This window comes from Chenopodium album, chromosome 1, assembly GCF_948465745.1.
Source record: "Chenopodium album chromosome 1, dcCheAlbu1.1, whole genome shotgun sequence".
Taxonomy (NCBI): Eukaryota; Viridiplantae; Streptophyta; class Magnoliopsida; order Caryophyllales; family Amaranthaceae; genus Chenopodium; species Chenopodium album.
Window position 1 is genome coordinate 81,011,460 of NC_137834.1, and position 22,555 is coordinate 81,034,014.

The following is a 22,555-nucleotide window of genomic DNA, read 5'->3' on the forward strand; positions in this document are numbered from 1 at the left end:
GCTAGGGTGTCGAGGAAGGAAAGAAAAGAACCTAGTAGGCTGTGATACCACGTGAGATTGTGTAATTCTCCTTGAGCTAGAGATGAACCATTAACCAAAATATATAGGTGATTACAACCTAGGGTTACAATAATTACACAAAATAAATATGAGAACCTTTACACATTCTCTAGGAAGAGAACCTTTACATATTCTCTAACACAATTGATAAATCACAGTTTGAAGAATTAAACATAAAATTAGTAGATCAACCTGAGTCACATTCTTGTTATATTCTGGATTATTCTCCACATGAATCTTTTCTTATACGTCGCACCTTATTGGGCTGAAGTCTCAAGGCTTTAGAATAATCTCCACATTTGGCGAGGCTCGGTCATATTGCATCAACTCCTTCGCTACTTCTAACTTATTTTCAGCAGTAAAAGTCTCACTGAGCACAATTGTCATGACCTCAAGAGCTGGACAGGATGCTAGTAGAATTTTTATCAACTCTAACTCCACACTTGCCTTAAAGGCAAATTCAACATATTTAAGACAGGGAAGTGTGAAGTTTCCCTTATTCTGAACACTCTTCCCTGAACATTTCTCAAACGATGAAGCCTAATTTTACACGAGAGTAAATGTTAGATTACTCATCATTCAAGTAAGATTTGAGATAGTATTCAAGCAAGCTGAAAGATAATAGGTGAACATGATATATGAGCTATGGAAAACACTTACATTGATGCATAGTCGTTGTAAGTGAGGAGAGCTTCGAAATAAGCAGAGGATAAAAGGGACTGCATAATTACAATTTAATGGTACTTCCAAAAGTTTAAGAGTTTGTAAAGATTCCAAATCTTCTCCAAGCTTTTCAAGAGGTTCAAGATCACAATAAAGTTTACAATTCCGCTGCAAGACAGTAAGATCAACAATTTAGCACAAAGGAAACAAAAGCAAATTAAGACACTGGTTATTCTACAAAATGAATAACTAATTTTTAGGGCTTTAATCGTAGTTAAAGATTTATGAAGAACAAGCATTTGACAGCTGAGCAAGGAGCCGAAGAATTCTCCCATGCTTCTCTTCAATCCAGCATCCTGCAAAAGTACCGCATCCACTCCTATAGTTTTTATATTTCCAGTGGCTTTCAGGGATAAACTAGACATAATGCCTTTCACAACCAAATCTTGAAGTTCAGGTTCACAAATTGTAAAATTAATCATCTTTCCGAGGATACATAATGTGAGTTTCTGTAATCGTGAGCAAAGGGAAATAAGCTTTTCCAACATCTGTGCCTCTAATGCTCCGACTGGTACACTGGACATATGCAGGTCCATGCTAATAAGGCAAGGAAATCCTTTGAATGTTGGGGGGAGATTCAGATCATGGCAATTGAATAGTGTCAACTGCGTCAACCCCACAAAAGAATACAAACAAGCAGGCAGCTTTTGTGACAGAGACTTAATATAGTTTTTGAGAACAAATTCTTTGATGCTACTAGGAGAATCCAATAGTAATAGCCACTGATTGATGTCGATTTCTGAAAACATCCAAGAGGGGATAGTAAGATCAAGTTTATGAATAGGGCCAATGTGACGAAGTAGAATATTTTCAATGATTTCTGAATATACACTCTGTTAAATGTAATGGCAAGTTGCTGATAATATCATTGCTTTCTTTACACAGCTGCTTGCTCATTCCTGCAACAAAAATAACAGATTTAGAGCAAATTCTTGAACTAAGCTTAAACTGCTTCTCCTTAGCTTGGTTGTGGTACCAATACCTGCTTTAAACTTCACATAAAGCAGGCCAATTATTAAGGTGGCACTAAGCTAAGAGATACATAGATTTTGCGCCCAAGTCGCGATTATCGAGTTCTTTACCACTTATAGATCTCAAGTACATCTCACTTATTGGCACTTTTTTTTCCCACTAAAAAGTGTCAGTCTTCTGTTTAAAAATCATATTTCTGAAATATATGGAAGAACATCATCCTCAAAATTCAGAGTATATGATACCAAAAATAATCTTAAATTTTTCATTAAAGCCTTTCAGCTATTTACTAAATTTCATAAGTTATTCAGACTTTCGCTTAGAGTGATCTGAATAACTTAAAATAGGCTCTACAAAATCCAAATTAATAGGCAATTTGCCAACAATCGTCGAATTATAGACCATTCAATGGATTTTAGTTTCTAAACAAGATTACAAGAACCAAGCTCAATTATAAAGTGAGAAAATTGTGAAAAAGGATTTTTAAGAGGTCGAATTTTTGAAAAATGATTTTTTAAGTAAAAACTTGTGAAAAATGACCTTTTAAGTTGCATTTTGTTTATATGGGGTACTTGGGTGAGCTTGCGACCTTACGTGTGGTCAATGCCGAACCTCAGACGTTACTATCACGTGTTAGTCACGTGACTTTTTTTTTAAAAAAAAAACCCAAACTTTCCCTCCTTTTCCGACCTAACCAATGAAAGAGTTAGGTCGGGAAAGGAGGGAAATTTGGGGATTTTTTGTTTTTTTTTTTAAAAAAAAATCACGTGACTAACAAGTGATAGTCAACGCTGGAGCTCCAGCATTGACCACCACGGAAGGTCACCCAAGTACCCCATACAAACAAAATGCAACTTAAAAGGTACTTTTTCACAAGTTTTCACTTAAAAGGTCTTTTTTCAAAAAGTCGACCACTTAAAGGATCCTTTGTCACAATTTTATCTTATAAAGTTCTTATCAATACAAAAAAAAAATTACTTAAATTACAAACTATTTGAAATCTAATTCTCATCTAGTTTATCAGAAATCAAAGAGATTAGTAATTTATACGATAAAACCACCCTAAAATCTGAAATAAATAAACCCTTTTTACCAAAATATATTCAATCTGCAAATAAAAACTACTCGCAATTTTAATCTCAAAATACAAATCGCACACAATCAAAGCTAGGGTTTAATTATCAAAATTAATAATGTTATGATATTTAATTAAGGAAAGCCCCAAAATTTGAATGCAAGAAGAAAGCTGAGAACTTGATGAGTTGAGAAAAAAAAATAGAGTTGAAAAAATGAGTAACCTGATTGTCATGTAGAGTCCAATGCCATTAATCTCAAATATAAAAATTCTTTTAATTTTTGTATTATGTGACGTCTGAAACAATTTGATGAGAATTACCAAGAAAAAATATTGTTGTAACCGTAATCCCGTTAACGTACTTGTATTAGGCCTGTTCACGGGGGCTTGCCCCTCTATTTCCCCCAAAAAATAAAATTAGGCCGGTTAACTTCTTATTCTTATTTTTATTTATTTATTTATTTTTTTAAAAACTAAATTTTCGTATTGAAATTAGTTGTGCTGAACTAAAATTATTTTGCTTTACTTAAAGGAAAAATGGAAACTAAAAATTCAACCTTTGCTCGATTTGACAATAAAAATCCAACCTTTAATTAATCTCATAAAAATCCAACCGTTATACCCCACCTTCATCTAAAGATCCATTATCTGTTGATGACCGGTTTTTGTAAGTTACATGCCACGTGTCAGGTATTAATAGGCTAATTTTTTTAAAAATTTTTAAAGACAAAAAAGATTTTTTTTTTACAAAAAAAAAAACCCAAAAAACCAATAACCGACCAGAACCACCATCACCAAACACCAATCACAAGCCCACAACTCCATTTCCTTCCCTCCATACCAACACCACCCACCATCTCACCAATTTCAACCCAGACCACCCAATTCATCAATGAAGCCGCCAACCTCAAGCCACAACCACCACTAATTATTAGCTCCGCAACCCGCAACAACAACACCCACTACTAAAAATAGGCTAAATAGCGACGGACCGGTTCCGACGGACCTATTTTTCCGTCGCAAATTTCAAAAATTCCGACGAAATATATTTCGATGCAATTTATCGACGAATTTCTATTGTTTCGACGATTTTCCGTTGTAATATTTCCGATGGAAATATTTTCCGTCGTGATTTCCTTTTTCCAACGGAATATTTCGCCGAAAATAGTTTTGCGACGGAAAATTCCGTCGGAAGATGGAATTACGACGGAAATTATTTCCGTCGGAAAATAATAGGTTTTTTTAAAAAAATTACCCAAGTTCATTTTTAACCTAAAAACTAAGGGGGGAATTGAATTTGTCGTTGCACAGAAGAAAGAGAAAGAGAGAGAAAGAGAGAGGAAAAGAGAAAAAGGGGACCACACCGCCGCCGTCCGTCACGCAACCTCAGCCATCCGTCACGCATCCGCCGCCGACGATGACCCAAACGGAACCGACAATGTAAGAGAGAAAGAGGACGAGAAGGAGAAAGAAAAAGAGGACGAGAAGGAGAAGAGAAAGACAAGGGCGGTTGAAGGGGCGACTTGTTTTCCGTCGAGCCTCCGGCGCCGCGTCTAGGTTAGTTTACAACTTTTTTTTTTGGTTTTTGTTTTTTTTTTAATTACATTCAAATCTGACTTTCTTTGCCCTGACCACCACAACTGCAGCCTCCGACCTCCTCCCTTCCCTCGCCGTGGCTGGTTGTTGTTGCTGGCGCCGCGTCAAAGTCAGTTTCTTGATTTCTATCCATAGGCACCTAAAATTATTTGATATTAGAATATTAGAAGAAAGAACTAGTCCATTTGATGGAAAACACCTAAAATTTCAGCCATATAGGCCAAATTAGCTTGAATAATCAAGAATAAGAAACCTTACCTTATATTGTTGGTTGTTTTTTTAACAAATTTTTTTATTATCATCAATATTTTGTAGGAGACCTACCAGAAGAAGCTCGAAGAAACAAGGAGTCAGGGGATTCAGAAGTGTCCCAATGAGTTGTACTGGGAGACGGTGGGTGGGCGCAATAAGAAGGGTCGTGTGAAGGGACTTGGCCAAAGTGCAGAGCTCTACTATGGCAACCGGATGGGTCGAGTTTCCCGTTCTTCACAGCAATACACGCCGTCTATCATTTCTCAGATGCAAGATCAGATGGAACATAGGGTGCAAGCTCTCCAATCTCAAATGGAAGTCGAGATGCAAAGCCGAATTGACTCCCGAATGACTGAAATAAAGAGGACATACAAGGAGAGTATGGATGAGATGATGAGTCGTTTCACCAACATTGACTCATGTTCCACCATTCATCCTCAGCATCGAGACCCAAGGGACGACCCGGGTAGTGGTGGAGCAGGCCAGGGTACCCAGGCGATTGCGTAGCTTAGCTTTAGTCTAGCAAAGATCCACTCTAACATAGCTTTTATTTAGTATGGATACCAAATTATGGACTATCTTTTGTACTAGTACATAATATATATATATATATATATATATATATATAATTTCGTAGGTTGGTAATTAATTTTTGTTAAACAACAACTTCAGGTTTTGAAATGCATTTTTTTTTGTCGATTTATTATAAACAAAATTCAGGTTTGGAAATGTATTTTTTATCAAAAATTTCTGGCGGGTTGGAAGGTCGTTCCGACGGAATTTTTCCTCGCAAAAATGGTTTTCCGACGGAATTGTTCCTCGCAAGCAAAATATTCCGACGGAATTTTCCGTCGGAAAATATATTCTGCGACGGAAAAAACCGTCGGAATAATAAGGTTGCGACGGATGTTTTTCCGTCGGAAAATTGCGACGGACCTTAAGCTAAAGTCAATTTAAATTCCGACAAAGTTATTTACGTCGTAATTTCTGTCGGAAATGAGGTTTATGACGGAACTTCCGTCGGAAAATGGCCAATTTCCTACAAAGTGTTTTTCGACGGACGTTTCGGATGAAATTCCGTCGGAAACCTCATTTCCGACGGATATTTAATAAGTTCCGACGAGTTTTTTCCATCGCAATTTTGCTGTTTTCTTGTAGTGACCGCATCTCACACCCCACGCACACCAGCCCACGGCTCCATCACGCATTCAAACCACTGCCACCAACACTAGTCACATTCAACACCACCCTCACCATTCACTCAAAATGGCCGGTTTTCATGGGAGAGGGGGTTGGGGTGGTCGGTTTTCATGGGGGAGGGGTTAGGGTGGCTCGAATTTTGGGGGAGGAGGGGTTAGGGTGGCTCGAATTTTGGGTGGTCGTGGTTGGGTGGTCGTGATTTGGGTGGTCGTGGTTGGGTGGTTGTGGTCGGTGACCGGAAAAGATGGAGGAGAAGGAAAGAGAAATGAAGGTTGAAGGAGGAAGGAGGAAGGAGAAAGAAAAAAAGGAAAAAAAAATAACATGTTTAACAGGTTCAAGGTCAAATGGATCTGTAAAAGAAGGTGGGATATAAAGGTTGGATTTTTATGAGATTAATGAAAGGTTGGATTTTTATTGTCAGACCGCCTAAAGGTTGGATTTTTCTTTTCCATTTTTCCTTACTTAAATTGTTTTTACTAAATTGAAATGATGTTACTAAACTGAAATTGTGGTGTTTTGAATCAACAACATTTTGGTGTAGCAGGCCACACCGTGTGGCTGGGGTTACCCGAGTTATTTTGTTAGGGGTTATTCGAGTTATTCAGTCAGGGGTTACTCGAGTAACTCGGTCAGTAGTTACTTGAGGTGTTCGGACAAGGGTTACTAGAGGGCTTCACTCGGTCAAGAATTACTCGGTCAAGGGTTACTCGAGTTACTCAGTCAAGAGTTAATCGAGTTAATTAATTACTCGATTAGGGGTTACTCAGTCATGGGTTACTCGATCAGGTATCACTCGACTTTACTCGATTAGGGGTTATTTAAGGAATTCGGTCAAGTGTTACTCAAGTAATTCGATCAGGGATTACTTAATGAGTTCGGTCAGGGGTTACCCAACAGGGTTGACATTTCTATTATAAAAAGAAATCCAATCTCGCACTGCCTTCTGGTTTCAGGAGAAAGACGTACTTCAGGGTTCAGTCAAGGGTTACTTGAGGGGTTCGGTCATGGATTACTCGAGGGGTTACTCGGTCAGGGGTTACTTGAGGGGTTACCCGGTCAGGAGTAACTCAAGTAACCTACGCCCTACAACTCGAGTAACCCCTGATCGAGAAACTCGAGTAACCCCTGACCGAGTAACCCCTACCACACGGTTCAACAATCTACATACATAAAATTGTGTTTTTGAATGCATGAAGAAAGTTGAGAACTTTTTTTTTCCCCCGTTTTTTATACTTCCTCCGTTCTTTTATTATTGCACCACTTGCCTTTTAAGGAAATTTCACAAATATTGCACCATTTTCATTTAAAGAAACAAAATAAGTGTGTTCACACTATAAATATCTAATATACCCTTACTTTTAACAGTTGATTCTTTACTTTATATTTACATCACATGGATTTTTTTTGTACTTTTACCTTCTCTCTCCATTTTTTTCCCACTACCAAAAAATGTGTGCCCAACATGTATGGTACAATAATAAAAAAAACGGAATAAGTATGATTATTCCTTATTTTTTTTTAACCAAATAATCCACATTAATGTCATCATTGAGATAAATTTCTTAATAAGGGTTATTTTTTTTATAATTCCAGAAAGATAGGGTTATCATTTCAGTGCGGCAATAGTTGAATTGAGGACTATTATTGAGAATTTCTAAGAAAAAAAAAACGAGGTAGTATATAGAAATGAATCTAGCAAAAGTCACTACTATAGTACTATGTACTATATATTATATGAATGAAAAATGAACTGTTTGTAAAGTGTCAAAAGTAAAATGCTATGCAAACGAATTTATCAAGGAAGCTTCCTGAAGAAAGTCGTCTTCGTTTTCAAATACTCATTCATTGCATGATGTTTGAGTCATGCTCACAAAGTCAACAGAATAATTAACTACTCTTAAAAAAAATTAGCTACGGAGTAGAATTTTGACATTAGGGGAGATTTACAAATAAACAATATGTAAAATAAGTACTCCAGATCCGTTCTCCGTACAGCATATGTACATGTGTCCAGTCTCCTCACATACAGTGACCAAGGTAATTGTATTTTTAAATAAAAATACTACATCAGTTATAGATTATGTGCAATAATTAGACATTTTCCTTCTCTACTTTATGTTAAATCGTTGAACGGAAGTGGTACAATAATTTTTTTTCCCTTTATATGGTAAAGTCAACATGACCCAACCTAAAGTCCTATCAAACAACTCACCCTTAAATATTTAAATGATATGCATGTGATGTATCCAATGTATCTAATGTAATTCCACAATTTTACTTATAAAATCATGTCTGGTCAAATTAAGCTACTTGACAACGTATTTGATTAGTACACATCCTTCACTAATTATCATATAGTTAAATAATTACTTGTACTTCCCATATATTATTAATTTTTTGATCAAATATCAAACTAATTATTCAAGTCACGAATCTTAATGTAATAATGTTATATGAATAATGCACCGTACCCTTTTTCAAATTCTACATATTTCTTCAAATTACCACAGTACATGAAAATGAAGAAGTTATTCATTTTGCTCTTTCTTCTGTATTCTTTGATTTGCATACAATGTAGTGTTACGACTGCTACCGGTTCTTCTGAAGCCTTTCATACAATTAAACGAGCTGGAAAGTTGTCAACTACGCGCTTTGAAGCCATTTACCAGTTCGGAGACTCCCTCTCCGATACTGGTAACTTAATTCGGATTCTTGGGTCACATGACCCCTCCGCAAATCTCCCTTATGGCAGACCTTCGGTAGTCCCACTGGCCGTAGCTCTGATGGTCTTCTCATGGTCGATTACTTTGGTATGGTTCACCTTTCACCTTTTATGTATATACTTTAAAGTATCAACTTTTATTACACTCATATTAAATAAAATATTTATTAATTATTATACAATGATTGTATCACGGATCGATCAATACAACCCTCTCTTAAACCCGGTAAGATAAGAATGGGGTTGATCTGATGATAGAATTACATGTAGATCGACTTATGTTGTATATTCAAGACTCCCTACTACCACTAGTAGGATAGCTTGTAGAATAAAACAAGCAATTAGTAGTGTGTGGAATAAGCCATGCAAGATAGTGTGTAGAAGTCAAGTGTTGACTTGGTTCCTTTTGTGGTAGTGTGCTTTGTACACTTTGTAGTTGGCCTGTAGAATAAGTTGTTATATGTGTGTCTCGAATGCTCCATGTTGATATATGCTTTAGTATTATGGTGTTTGGAGCTTTAAGCAGAGAAGCATGGAAAAGGCTGACTTCAAATGAGCATATCTCAAGATCTAGAAGTGATATTGAGATGATTCAAGTTGGAGGTGATAGCTCTTCTCAAGAGCTTTCCAACGACTGGTCATAAGTTTGATTTGATTAAGAATCGAGGGAGTTATGACTGTTTAAAGAAGTGTTGTCCGCGCAGGGGGAGTTCGACCGAACCATTAAGAGGTTCGATCGAATCTTTTGGCAGAACTAATGCTCTTTTGATTTCTAGAGTAGGTGCGGTCGAACCTATGAGAGGTGTGACCGAACCACCCTAAGTTCGACCGAACTATGGGTAGGTTCGGTCGAACCTTTGAGCCCCTGTTCCAACGCTGCGATTTCTTCTTATTTTGCTCGGGATAGATGTAATCTTAACCGTTGATTCACCTTGCACTATATATACTCTTGTTTTTCATTGTAGAGAGTAAGAGAGAGAAACACAAGTGAGACTTAGACCTTAAATTAGCTCACCAAGAACAACATCTTTCTCCATTGTAATTCTTCCTCCATTGAAGAGTAATACAAGCTCCAATCACCCCAAAAGTGGATGTAGCTCATTTTGAGTGAACCACTATAAATCTTGTGTGTTTTTATTTTGTTCATTTTTAATTGCTTTCTCATTTAGCTTTGCATTGTTCCTCAATCAAATTCAAAGTCCCAAAAAGGTGCTATTTCATAACACAAGTCAAACTTGGTAGAGTGTTATATAATCTATAGCATGGGTCTTGTTGTAGTATCACTAATCATGAGAAGAGTGGTCACACAAGCATTGTTGTTGTGAGGAAAACATATTAATTACTTACTCTAAGGTTTTGAGAGAAAACATAAGAGAGTGAGTAGTAGTTAGTAGCTTGTGAGTGCAAATACTAGAGAGCTTGTGAGCTCACGAAGAGTGTTTGTAATTGGTTTTGTAGCTCAAATTCAATAGTGAGATTATCCGAGAAGGATAACAAAGTTACCCATAAATTGTTTGTGTTGTTTTTATTGTTCTTTGGCATTGTTGTTTATAATTGCTTGTTTTTTATCCCGGATTTCTAACAACTTAACTAACACTTTGTTGAAATTTTATTTTGGAATCATAGCCAAGTACTTTCACCTACCACTTGTGAACCCATTCCTTGCCAACGGAAGCAACTTCAACCATGGAGCCAATTTCGCCGTTGCAGGTGGTACTGCTCTAGACGCGACAACTTTGGCTACATGAAATATTACATTGCGGCTAGCCAATGTCTCCTTGGTTTCTCAACTTAGTTGGTTTAAGTCTCACCTCCATAATATTTGTTGCAATCCAGCAGGTATATGTACTAGATACTCGATATACTCTTTCGCTTCAGTTTAGTTTCAAAGTTATGCACTGACAAATAATAGTGTAAATTAAAAGTCAAAATGTGTACTTTTTCAAAATGATAAAGGAATATTATTTTATACTCCGTACTAAATTGCTTGCAGAGTGCAAAGAAAAACTTCGAAAATCTCTAGTACTAGTAGGGGAAATTGGAGCCAATGACTATAACTATGCACTCTCTCAAGGCAGAACAATGAAAGAAGCATATAAGCTAGTCCCCGAGGTTGTAAATACCATCATAGATGTTGTTAGAGTGAGTTACTTTGCATCTACATAACTAATTAATTAACATAATGTCGTCCACAAAATTTAAGTGATCGCGATTGATGCTATGTTTCTTGCATAATTTATTTTGCAGGAAGTGATTAAGATTGGAGCCGTTAACGTTGTGGTACCGGGAAACGTTGCTATTGGTTGCGTTACTTCTCTACTGTATAGATATGGTTCAAATGATTCCTTAAAGTATGATGATCTTCATTGCTTGAAAGAGCATAATACTCTTTCAAGGTTCCACAATCACCATCTGATACAAGCTATCAAGATTTTGAAACGTGAAAACCCGAGTGTTGCAATTGCTTATGGAGACTACTACTCAGCCACAACTTGGCTCCTTCGCCATGCTTCTTCGCTAGGTTAGTTATTGTCAATGTGCATTATTATTATCTAAAGATCTTACTGATAGAGGATAAAACATATTTCTGAGCCTCAATCATCGGCTTAAGCTTTTGGTTAAGTTGGTTCTCTAACACTTACTATAGTAGTTTATGTTACATACTCATTAATTATGTATAATGTTTATTTTGTTACCCTTTTTTTCGTTGGAGCTAAGTAGGGGTATGTTTGAAAATTTATGTACAGGATTTGAGAAAGATGGGCTATATAAAGCATGTTGTGGAATAGGTAAGAATTCATACAATTTTGATCCAAGCAGACCTTGTGGGAGTCGAGGTGTTACAGTTTGTACAAATCCTAATAGGCGCGTGAGTTGGGATGGGACCCATTTGACTCAACAATCATACAAATACATGGCAAATTGGTTGTTAGGACAGTTCCTACCTAAACTTTAATTAAGATCGATGTCTAGTGTATGGATCAAAGTAATATATCTTTACTTTAATCTAATACTAGTTTTGTGCCCCGTGCGATGCCCGGGTTGTTTATGAAATTTTAAGATAAAATTATATTATAATTCAATTTAATTGATTAAAAATAGAATTCTAAATTAACTATTTTTTCTACAAAGTCTATCTATACTTATCCAATGTGGTACGACACTTGGCGAAAAGTTAAAATGCTATACGATGTTGTCTTGTGGCCTAATTATAAGTTTATTATTTGGTATTTTATCGAAAATAAAACTCTAAACTAACCATGTTATTCTAAAATTCTATCCTAATTTGATTGAAAAAAGAATTTTTAACTAACTTTTTTATCTTATGAATATATTTAAATCTATCCAAGGTGGCGCGACACTTGGCGAAAAGTTAGAATGCCAAGTGTCACTATTTCGTGACCTGACTAAAAGTTTAGCTTTATATATTAGTTATATGATATGATGAGCAATTTAATATCTAATAGTATTGATATTTATGTTTGTAATTAATATCTAATAGCATTAAGAATTTTCATAACGAGAATTTCCTTATGTTCTTCCTCCTCTTTCTCTACCAACCCTTGATCCTCTGACCTTGAGCATATCATTAGAATGATTTTTGCCAACAAGGCACAAGGAAGGTCAGTCCTTATGTTTATTTTTCTTACGTTTAAAAAAAAATAAAAAATTAAACAACATTTATCTCAGTTCTCTGCATTAATGCATGTTCTTTGTCAAACACGGTATGTTCTTTATCAAACAACTGTATATTCTTTTCGCCTTTCAGGTGCACCCGGGTATACTATCCTTTTTTTATATATATAAAATTAAGTTAATTAATTAATAGTATGTGCATTTTACACGGTCTACAAACCAAATGAAGAAAAATATTTTTCTTTTAAGGATGGAAATTAGTTTAAATAAAAACAATAAAACAGCCCAAAGCAGCCACAGTACATTACATAAGGTTCTCCCTCCCATCATGAGGGATCAAAAGATGGTTCCACAACACCACATAGTTCTATGGAACACAAATTTCATAAAAGCAGACAAAGTGACAAGGTTTAAAACTGCTTCTAGAAGACTTCCATGTCGGCACCCCATACCCCTCATGTCGGCAATGTTGAAATTCAACATTGCATTTGATTAGCTAGCTTCGTATTAATTTCTGGTAGTTGTAGTAGTTGCTAATGAAGGCTATAAATAGCCATGGTTGTAGCTCGTTAACCGGCAAGTCTTTTACATGAAATATAATTAAACACTTTGAGTGTTCTTAGGTAGAGTATTATCTCCCTAACCCTTGGTGGTGTTACTGTATCCAAGGTTCCTCTCTCAATTGTTCCTAGTGGTGTTTCTGTATCTAGGAATAAGTAGAGCTGTATCGTCGGAGTAGCCGACCAACGTGGTGAATTGGCTAATTCTAACCGACCCCTACTTAGTACGGTGTCAAATTGGTACCAGAGCCAGGTTTCGTTTACCATCTCGCCCAACCTCCATTGAAGCTTTTGAATTGCCGACGCTGCTTCAACACCCATATTTGTGGTAGCCTTAATTAAAACCACCCGCAAAATCACAAACCACCTAATCGCCTCTGTAAACTACCCTTCCATTACTCTGTCGCCGGCCACCTGATATGTCCATTTTATATAGTGTTTTACTCCCGTCCCTTGGTCGTTATTAGTAGTGTTTTTGGATCTTTCGGGCCACTTTTATTACTAATTTGTGTGTTCTAGTGTTTTCGTAGTTTTAGTTGTATTTTACAGGAAATTGCATTCTTGGAGCATTTTCCCGGGCTTTATGGATCAACTACGGAAGCTAGAAGGACTCGACCATTTTTGGAGCCCAGGATCGGTGAGAGCCGGTGATTAAGGGCTCAGTAATTGGGATCCCGAGGCATTTGGACCAAGTACTCAAGACCCGGGAGGAAATCCGGATTGGGCCGAGAAATCAAGCCCAATCGAAGTCCAAGCTCAAGGAGAAGCAACCGCCCGATCGGGCTACTTCTAGCACGATCGGGCGTGGCAAGACTAGTAGGCTGAGCGTGCTATAGCGCGCCCGATCGTGCGAGCCTCTAGCAGGATCTGGCGATGCTGCTTGGGAAGAACGCGAAGAAAAAGGCGCGCCCGATCGGGCGCGCGTTTTTAGAAGACCTGATGATGTTTAGTTTTAATTCTTGTTTTAGAAAACGTTTAAATACGATTTTGTACGGAATTATTAGATTACCTTCTTTCTTAGACTTTCTCTCTCTACTTAGGATCTTTTCTCTCTCTTAACTCTTCTCTCAACTCTTGTTCTTGATTATTTCCATTAATACATATTAGTTTGGTAACGATTTCTCTTCTCTTAATCTTATTTCCTTTCATCATGACTTATTTTATTGCTTTGATTAGTTTAGTTTTTAATATGTGTGAGTAGTTCTATTTCTAGGGTTTGTGGGGATCCATAAATAATATGAAGGGGTAATTTGTTGTTGTTAATTATCAATGCTAGATTAATTTCCTATTGATTGATTTAATGCTCTGTGACTAGATTAGGCCTGATCTTTTATACATGAGTTTGACAATATTGATTCGAGATTCGACAGATGAGAATTGATGTTTAGGTCTAGTTTCAGTAGGCAGATTAATTTATAAATGGTTAAGTCGATATTCGAGAGATGAGATTTAATACCGGTAAATTAATTATGTGATTGTAATACGTAGCAAAAGCCCTTTACAATCTGGTTAATTGATGCATTGATGATTGACTATTATTGATTATTGGTATTGCATGATAATTTCTTATTGAATTGTTTTAACGTTTTACAATTGCGGCTTGTAAAAGTATAGCAATATCGAATTGATGACTCGAGCAGATGTTAATTTGATATTAAAGGCTATTTTCAATAAGAACTTAGATCTAGTAAATTGCGAGAGCCTGTTAAATCTATGTTGATTAATAAATTGCGAGAGCCTGTTAATCGTGTTATTTATGCAATGTCAACGATTGATTACTATGCTTTACCCTGGAGTATTATTTATTGGTGAACCTATGCCCTAGATCCTTTTATTCATTTTTTTCTCCCTACTCTTAATCTTCGTAGTTTAGTTTCCTTTAATTACAATATATTCGTAGCTAATGTTTCTGCAATCAATAGTTCTAATGAGGCCTTCTGTGAAAATTGTGGTATTGTAGGTCATTGGGAGCAAGATTGCAGGAGTTCCGTGGAGCAAGTTAATGCCTTCCAAGCTTATAGGCAGAATAACCCATACTCCAACACCTACAATCCTTGGTATCGAAATCATCCGTACCTTTCCTACCGGAGCACTAATGTTCAAAACCCACCACCACAAGAACACAGGTGCCACAGCAGCAGAAATATTATCATCCCAATGCTAGCCAGAAGAACCAACCACAACAAACCCCCTCATCTTCCGACCCTTCTCTGGCGGAAATTAGAGCAATGTTGGTTAATATGCAAAAGCACATGGAGAGTAGAGATGCGACAATTGATCAAATTCTAGCGCATAATAAAATTGTACATAATCAAATTGCGCAACTCTCCGCTACTCTACAAGCCCGCCAACAGGGAGCTCTGCCGGCGCAGCCAACCCGACCTATGGATCAAGAATTTGCAATTACTCTAAGGAGTGGTTCAAATTATGAAGGGCCCTCTATGCCCAGAGTTGATGAACCTGTTTTATTAAATAATGCTAATCTTGATTCCGTTAAACCAAACAATGTAGTTGATAGCCCTGCAAGGCTAAAGGATAATAATAACATATCTAATTCTACATTGCAGGGTACAACTCTAGAGAAGGTGGCTACTCCAGACAAGAGTAATAATGCTCCAAAGCCAATTATCAAACTTCCATTCCCCAATCGCCAATTGAAGACAAACTTGGATAAGCAGTTTGGTAAGTTCCTGGAGGTAGTAAAAGATTTGAAGGTAACAGTTCCCTTTACTGAATTGATCACACAAATCCCCTCGTATGCAAAATTTATGAAAGAAATATTGACGAGAAAAAGGTCTATTAGTGAGGTAGAGACGGTAGCTTTCACTGCAGAATGCAGTGCCGTACTTCAAAATAAGTCTCCACCAAAGTTAAAAGATCCGGGTAGTTTTTCTATCCCTTGTCATATTGGCAATCTCTTGATTGATAATGCATTATGTGATTTGGGTGCTAGTGTTAGCGTCATGCCATTATCTGTGTGTTCTAAGTTGAATATGGGTAAATTAAAAGCTACCAATATAACTCTACAAATGGCCGACCGTTCTTTCAAATACCCCATAGGTGTTTTAGAGGATGTCCCCGTTAGAGTAGGTAAATTTTATATACCTGTAGATTTTGTTGTTCTTGATATGGCTGAGGATATGCAAACCCCAATTATTTTGGGTAGACCATTCCTTAACACTGCAGGAGCAGTCATAGATGTAAAAAGTGGTAAGTTAACACTATTAGTAGGGGATGATAAAGTTGTTTTTAATCTGAATAATGCCCCTAAAAGCTCCATGACTGAGGATAAATGTTTCAGTGTTAATGTGGTTGAAAATTATTCTAACAAGCCCTAAGCTCTTGAAAAAGATCCCTTGGAGGCGGTATCTTGTGTTGCATCCTTTTTAGATGAGATAGACAAATGGCAGAAGGAAGTCGATGCAATAGAAAGAGCGCTTTACACTGTTGGTCTTGGTTTCGAGGATGAACAGGTGGAACCGATCGAGCAAGTTGTGCGAATCGAGCCCACGGTAAGTGTTCCGCCGGATCGAGTTGCAAGTGTTGAACGCAATGACAATTTGAAGCAACCTTCGATCGAAGAAGGATTTTTAGTGCGTAGCATTGAAGATTCCCCAGTCCAAGTCAAGGAGGACCCACCGGATAAGGTGATCTGGCGTCCTACAGGGTATGTCAGGAAGCCGCATCGCAACCTGAACACCGCTAGACCGGGTGAGAAACCACCCGATCAAGCGTTAGGCCGAGGGCCCTAGACATTGTACTTGGTAAGAGGGTCGTGCGGGACCTAGATAAACCAGCGCTTTGCGGGAGGCAGCCCGTATTTCTTGCTTTCTAGACTAGTTTTCCTTTTTACTTATTTTTATTTTTATTTTTTTTGAGAGGCGAGGAGAGTGTAATTTTATCGTTTATAAGTGTTTTTGTACAGGTATAGGTTTAAGAGGTCGAAAGACTTAGAAAAAAAAAATTGAAGACGAAGAAAAGCTAAGGAAACAATCGGGCGCGCAAGAGAGCAATATTTCCAGCCTTTAATTCGCCCGATCGGGGCGTGGCTGCCCGATCGGGCGCGAAAGGAGAGCTGGGAATCGAGCAAAATTCGCCCGATCGGGCAAAGTTGCCCGATCGGGCGCGTAAGTGCAGTCAACACTCGAACAAATTTCGCCCGATCGGGCACAAATCGAGTGAAGGAAAAGATATATCGGGCGAGCCATAGGGCGAATTTTTCGTTTGTGTTCGCGCCCGATCGGGCGCGCCTATTTTTGGCCGTCCCTTTAAACTTTTCCTCCTCTTTCTTTCCTCACTTTCTTCTTATTTCATCTTCTTCTCCATTACTTTCTCTCTCTAAAACCTCCATTTTTACATCTTCAAACTCATTTCTTTTTCAAGATCTCCTCAAATTCATCCATCAAAACCTCAAAATTCTTACATATTATTAATCCTCACATCTTCCTCTACATTTCCTACCTATTTTCTCCCACTTTCTCTCATACTTCCTTCAAACCCCTAGAGAGAGAAACCTCCAAGCATCAAATTTTTCCACATATAATGGCCTCAAAATGTTCAAGGACACAAAGGGGTGAGAGTTCGAGGGCACCACAACCAACGGTCAACCCGGATCTTCAAATTCCAGGATGGGAGGAGGTTGTCATTACCTCGGAGGAGCAACGGGCTAGGATGCTAAACCTTATCGATCGCCAGGTAATCTCTACCCATTTTATTCATCATCCCACACTAGTTAGGGTAGGCTTAGATAAATATTTGGAAAAATTGTTCAAAGGTATAGGCATGAGTGGTTTCTTTCAAATGTGCCATGATACTTATGACTACTTAACATTAGAATTTATTTAAAGTTTTAATGTTATTAAAATGAATGCACTAATTACTCATGTACAATTCCGATTATTAAACAACGATGTGAGACAAACTCTTAAAGAATTTGGAAAGTTGTTTGATTTGAAATCGGATAAACCGATTGAACCCTCTCAAGACCACACCGCCGTGGTCTGTAAAAGGCTAACTGGGGAGGATCTAGTTAACCTCCAGCATGCAAAAGGGACTTGGATTCAACATCCCGTCCCAAAACTTTGGCAAAGATTTGCCGGCCTCACTATTTTTGGGAGGCATGAACCGGCAAATGTTAGGAGAGATGAATTGGAACTTTTGGCATCCTATATAATTCCTACCACTAGTAGAAAAATGTACATTTGCGTCGCCATATTTGCGTCACTCATTCTAAGAAGCGAAGCAAATGTTTATTTTTACCATCCTTTTAAGTTATTTGCGTCGCATATTATTCAAGAAGCGACGCAAAACTCAAGTTCATTTCAGCTTTCTATCATTTGCGTCGCTCTTATTTATTAAAGCGACGCAATTATTTAACTTATTTGCGTCACTCATTAGTTAGCAAGCGACGCAAATAAGTGATTAAGTAAATTGCGTCACTCTTTTACTAATGAGCGACGCATATGAACTGTGTACAACATTATAAACAAGGTTATTTGCGTCGCTTTTTTATAATAAAGTGATGCAAATAACTCTTTTGGCTTTAGGTTTTTCTGCGTTTTTTGACCTTAGTTTTTCATCAGGTACCTACATTCACTATACAAAAAGAAAAAAAAAAACAAGAGTTCTTAAATTCCAACGAATTTCTACAGCAAAACACCCACAAATTTGTCTCTGAAATCCAACAAATTCGGCCAAAAACTTGCGTTTCCCCAGCAAATTTAACATCTAAAATCGCAGTGAAGTCGAAGACCCATAATCGGCTGCAAATCCGAGCAATTTCGAGCAAAAATTTAGACCAAAAACCCTAAGAAATTCGAAGCCTTAAACCCAGAAAAATTGATTGTTTCCGACCAAAAATCCCCCATTTCGAGCAAAAAATCAACTCAAAAGCATACAAATTCGAACCCTAAAAACCCCAAAAAATTCAATTTCGGTCTTCAAGTTCGATTGGGGGATTTTGTGGGGGGATTTCTAGGGTTTTTGGCAGCGACGCAATATACCCTAAGAAATTCGTCCCATTTCAGTCATAAATAATTTTTGTTCGAATTTCAGTCAAGAAATTACAGCAACAATAGGTTAAGTCAAGAAATTACAGCAACAATAATTGTTTGAATTACGTCTTTTTCTGGGTTCAAGTCAAGAAATTACAGCAACAAAAATTCGAGCAATAACTGAAATTTTCGAGTGGAAAAATCGCTTAATTTCGCCCCAAAAAACCCGAGGAAGTTCAAGCAAATTACAGCAACAACAATTGAAGTTCGATTTCGGCTCGACATTGTTGAATTTTTGAAGTCAATTCCACCTATGGTAAGATTGCTTCTATTTATGTTCAATCTTTTCTTGGTTTAAGGCTTCGAATTCGGGGAAGATTAATGAGTGTGCTGAGTAAGCTTAATTTGCAAACTTTGGCTATTCTTACATGATTCATAATTATTGTGTCTCTGCTTGGTAATTTTGCAAACTTTGATTTAAGTTATTACTGCCTTAATCTATTCTAGTCTAGTACAAATGTACATTACTTGATGATTTAAGTTATTACTGCCTTAATTGCAACTAAAAAGTCCATTATGATCTCGGGTTTAGTCATTGAAGCATTCTGAACGAGCACTTCAGTCGAGTGATACATTGTTATGTCTATCTTAGTTGTAATTAGCCTAACAGATGATTAAGGTTTACGTGCTCGCATTTGTAAGCATCGAAAAGTCGATATCCATCATACATACTGTCATGCAGCTTGATTATTGCTGGCATGCTGTTCAACATACCTTAAGAGCATGGTTCAACCCCTGGCCTAAGATCTGCCTTTTGGTCCAAACTTAACTTTTCCGGCAGTTGGAAATTGAACCTTTTTTGAACTTGGACCACAACAAGCAATTCAAGAATTAACATGAAAATATAAATATAAATATAAATATAAATGGAAGTATAAAATGTCAGTGTAATCATTGAAGTGTAGCAAACTTAAAATTTACTGTAATGAAGCTTTAGGTGTGGGCTTCTGTAATGGTCTTCACATATTCATCAGTTCTGTAAGACCTTTTTGTTTTGCTGGTATTAGAAATTTAGTTTAAACCTTTATTGAAAAGGAGGCAATGTCAGTATTTCTTACTCAACTAATGTTATGACTATTTGACTAATAATGAAAAATAGTGTAAATGTACTTTTTTAACTAGTGGTTTTTAGTGATGATGGTTTTTAACTTGTTTTTAAACCTAGTATCAAGTTTTCTTATCTGTTAAGCTACTTTTGAAGGCCTAAATCTGGAGGAAAAAACCCAGAATTATTATTATTATTATTATTATTATTATTATTATTATTATTATTATTATTATTATTATTATTATTATTATTATTATTATTATTATTATTATTTTCAATTTTTTTTTTGTAAGTCTCAAGCATGAACAACTGTCATCTCCGATTCATTAAAATGGAGAATCCGTATGTTCCCTTGTAAATGGTTGAATAAAAGGAAGTTATTGTGAATCAAATGATCATTGATAAAACAATTAATACATATGAAATTATATAAGGGAATGGTGTTGTATGCATTGCTTTTTATCTTAGTCTAGGGCTACCGGGGTAGATTCTAAAACATTGCTAATTGCAGATCATTTGATCCTTACGCTTAAGTAAAAATTGATATGTACTGTAATACACTTTGGTTATGCATGACATATTCATCCTTTGTTACATTAATTCACTTATGATTCTAGTCTATTAGCCGCTTCATCTATATATACTGCTTGGTTAGTTCTCATCTGGAAATTTTTTTTTCTTATTGATTTCTAAATTTTGGTTGGTTTAAATCTTGGCAGTACTTGGATGAAAACAAGTCTTTGATTCTGAAGATTGTGGAAAGCCAGAATTCGGGGAAGATTAATGAGTGTGCTGAGTAAGCTTTATTTGCAAACTTTGGCTATTCTTACATGATTCATAATTGTGTCTCTGCTTGGTAATTTTGCAAACTTTGGCTATTTCTCTCGTGCTCGCTCTTGTTCTATGAGATTTAGGATCACGAGCACACACGCAACTATGTTGGTTTAATATATGTAATTTTTTATGGCAGATTCTTAATTATGCGGAAGTGAATTCCACAAGTTGCTCGAGGTTCTGGTTGTGGACAAACGAATTGTTGATATTATTTTACTCTTTTACAAATGTGTGTCTAATTTATTATGTAGGAATCATTGGGTTCTTTTGGTCTTATGCATGGCTAAGCGTGAAGTCATCATCTTTGATTCTTTGAGGCAGAAGCAAAATTTAGCAATTAAGTTTGCAATGAAAAGTAAGTCTAGTTTGTTATTAATGTCATGATTTTATGTGTGTAAGGGTAATATATATGTTATTTGTTTCAAATGTGTAGTGCTTTTCGAAGTTTTAAGGCATTAAGTGGACAATCTAGGGGAAGTAAATTGACATGGCATTTGGGACAGGTTACCTTAATTTCTTACCCTAACTTTTAGTTTCTTAATAATTGAAGTATAGCAATTTAATTCAACTTACAAATATATTACATGTAGTGTCCTCAACAATTGGGTGGACGTGAGTGTGGCTACTACGTCATGCGTTATATGTACGAAATACTTGAACATCACCATAGCAGTGAAGATCTTATTCAGGTATGAGTTGTCAAATATTTCATTTTTGTTTGATAAATACAATTTGATGTTAGCTACAATCTTGAATTAAAACTTTCCTCTTGTATATTTGTTGTGTTGATAGGATTTTTCAAGAACTACACCGTACACCGAGGAGGAGATAAATGAGATCCGAGATATTTGGGCAAAGTATTTTATATGTAATGTTGAACTTTAGATTTACCACTTAGCGCATGTTTGACTCTTGTTTTGGATTATAGGCTTGAAATGAAGTAATTTGGTTAATTGGTGTTGGGATGATGAGTATAATGTCTATGATATTGAGATGTAAATTATTGGACAGGTTGTTAATATAATGCCGTCATTCCCAATTTTATGGGTAGGCCAAATTACAAAGGAGACTCTGCCGAAATTTACATTTGCATTATTCAATAATATTGCATTTTAATTTCAATTATATTAGCGTTAGCATATTACTTTATACCTTGGAAAACAGGTACTACAAACATATACAAGGCAATTATTATATTATAATTAAAAAAAAAAAATTCACCTCATTTGCGTCACTCATTAAACAAACAAGTGACGCAAATACAACAGTTTTGTATTGTCTACTCAGTCATTTGCGTCACTCCTATATAAACAAGTGACGCAAATAACAAAAAATAAGTTTATTGGAAGAGTCATTTGCGTCTCTTGTTTATAAAGGAGCGACGCAAATAACCAAAAAAGTTTATCTGAAGAGTCATTTGCGTCGCTTGTTTATAAAGGGGCGACGCAAATGACTAAAAATAAGTTTATCAGAAAAGTCATTTGCGTCGCTCTTTTATAAAGGAGTGACGCAAATAACAAAAAACAAGTTTATCTGAAGAGTTATTTGCGTCGCTCCTTTATAAAAGAGTGACGCAAATAACAAAAAATAAGTTTGTTAGAAGAGTCATTTGCGTCGCTTATTTATAAAGGAGCGACGCAAATGACAAAAAATAAGTTTATCAAAAAAGTTATTTGCGTCGCTCCTTTATAAAGGAGCGACGCAAATGACTCTTATTTGCGTCGCGCCTAGGAGCGACGCAAATGACTTAAAAGTCATTTGCGTCGTGAGCAGTTGCGTCGCTCATAGAAGCGACGCAAATACACTATAAATGAGCGACGCAAA

At 36.5% G+C, this 22,555-nt stretch overlaps 2 protein-coding genes and 1 long non-coding RNA gene across 3 annotated transcripts; 2 read left to right on the plus strand and 1 right to left on the minus strand.

The window, feature by feature from the left end:
- Positions 1–333: 333 nt before the first annotated feature.
- Positions 334–1,887, minus strand: LOC145636682 (F-box/FBD/LRR-repeat protein At1g13570-like). Its single transcript, XM_081688248.1, has 5 exons — positions 1,826–1,887; positions 1,699–1,765; positions 1,092–1,616; positions 721–891; positions 334–600 (listed from the first exon to the last, which is right to left on the minus strand). Exons 1-5 carry the CDS (start codon positions 1,885–1,887, stop codon positions 334–336), a joined length of 1,092 nt encoding a protein of 363 aa, XP_081544374.1.
- Positions 1,888–8,262: 6,375 nt separating this feature from the next.
- On the plus strand, positions 8,263–12,105 carry LOC145612309 (GDSL esterase/lipase At5g03980-like). The gene is made up of 6 exons (XM_081667713.1): positions 8,263–8,688; positions 10,227–10,439; positions 10,594–10,742; positions 10,848–11,121; positions 11,348–11,612; positions 12,045–12,105. The coding sequence occupies exons 3-5, from the start codon at positions 10,683–10,685 to the stop codon at positions 11,554–11,556; spliced, it is 543 nt and encodes a 180-aa protein (XP_081523839.1). The 5' UTR covers positions 8,263–8,688; positions 10,227–10,439; positions 10,594–10,682; the 3' UTR covers positions 11,557–11,612; positions 12,045–12,105.
- Positions 12,106–21,163: 9,058 nt separating this feature from the next.
- LOC145612404 (uncharacterized) lies at positions 21,164–21,801 on the plus strand. The gene is made up of 3 exons (XR_014106605.1): positions 21,164–21,234; positions 21,322–21,420; positions 21,524–21,801. It is a non-coding gene; the product is annotated as an uncharacterized LOC145612404 (long non-coding RNA).
- The last annotated feature ends 754 nt before the right edge of the window (positions 21,802–22,555 follow it).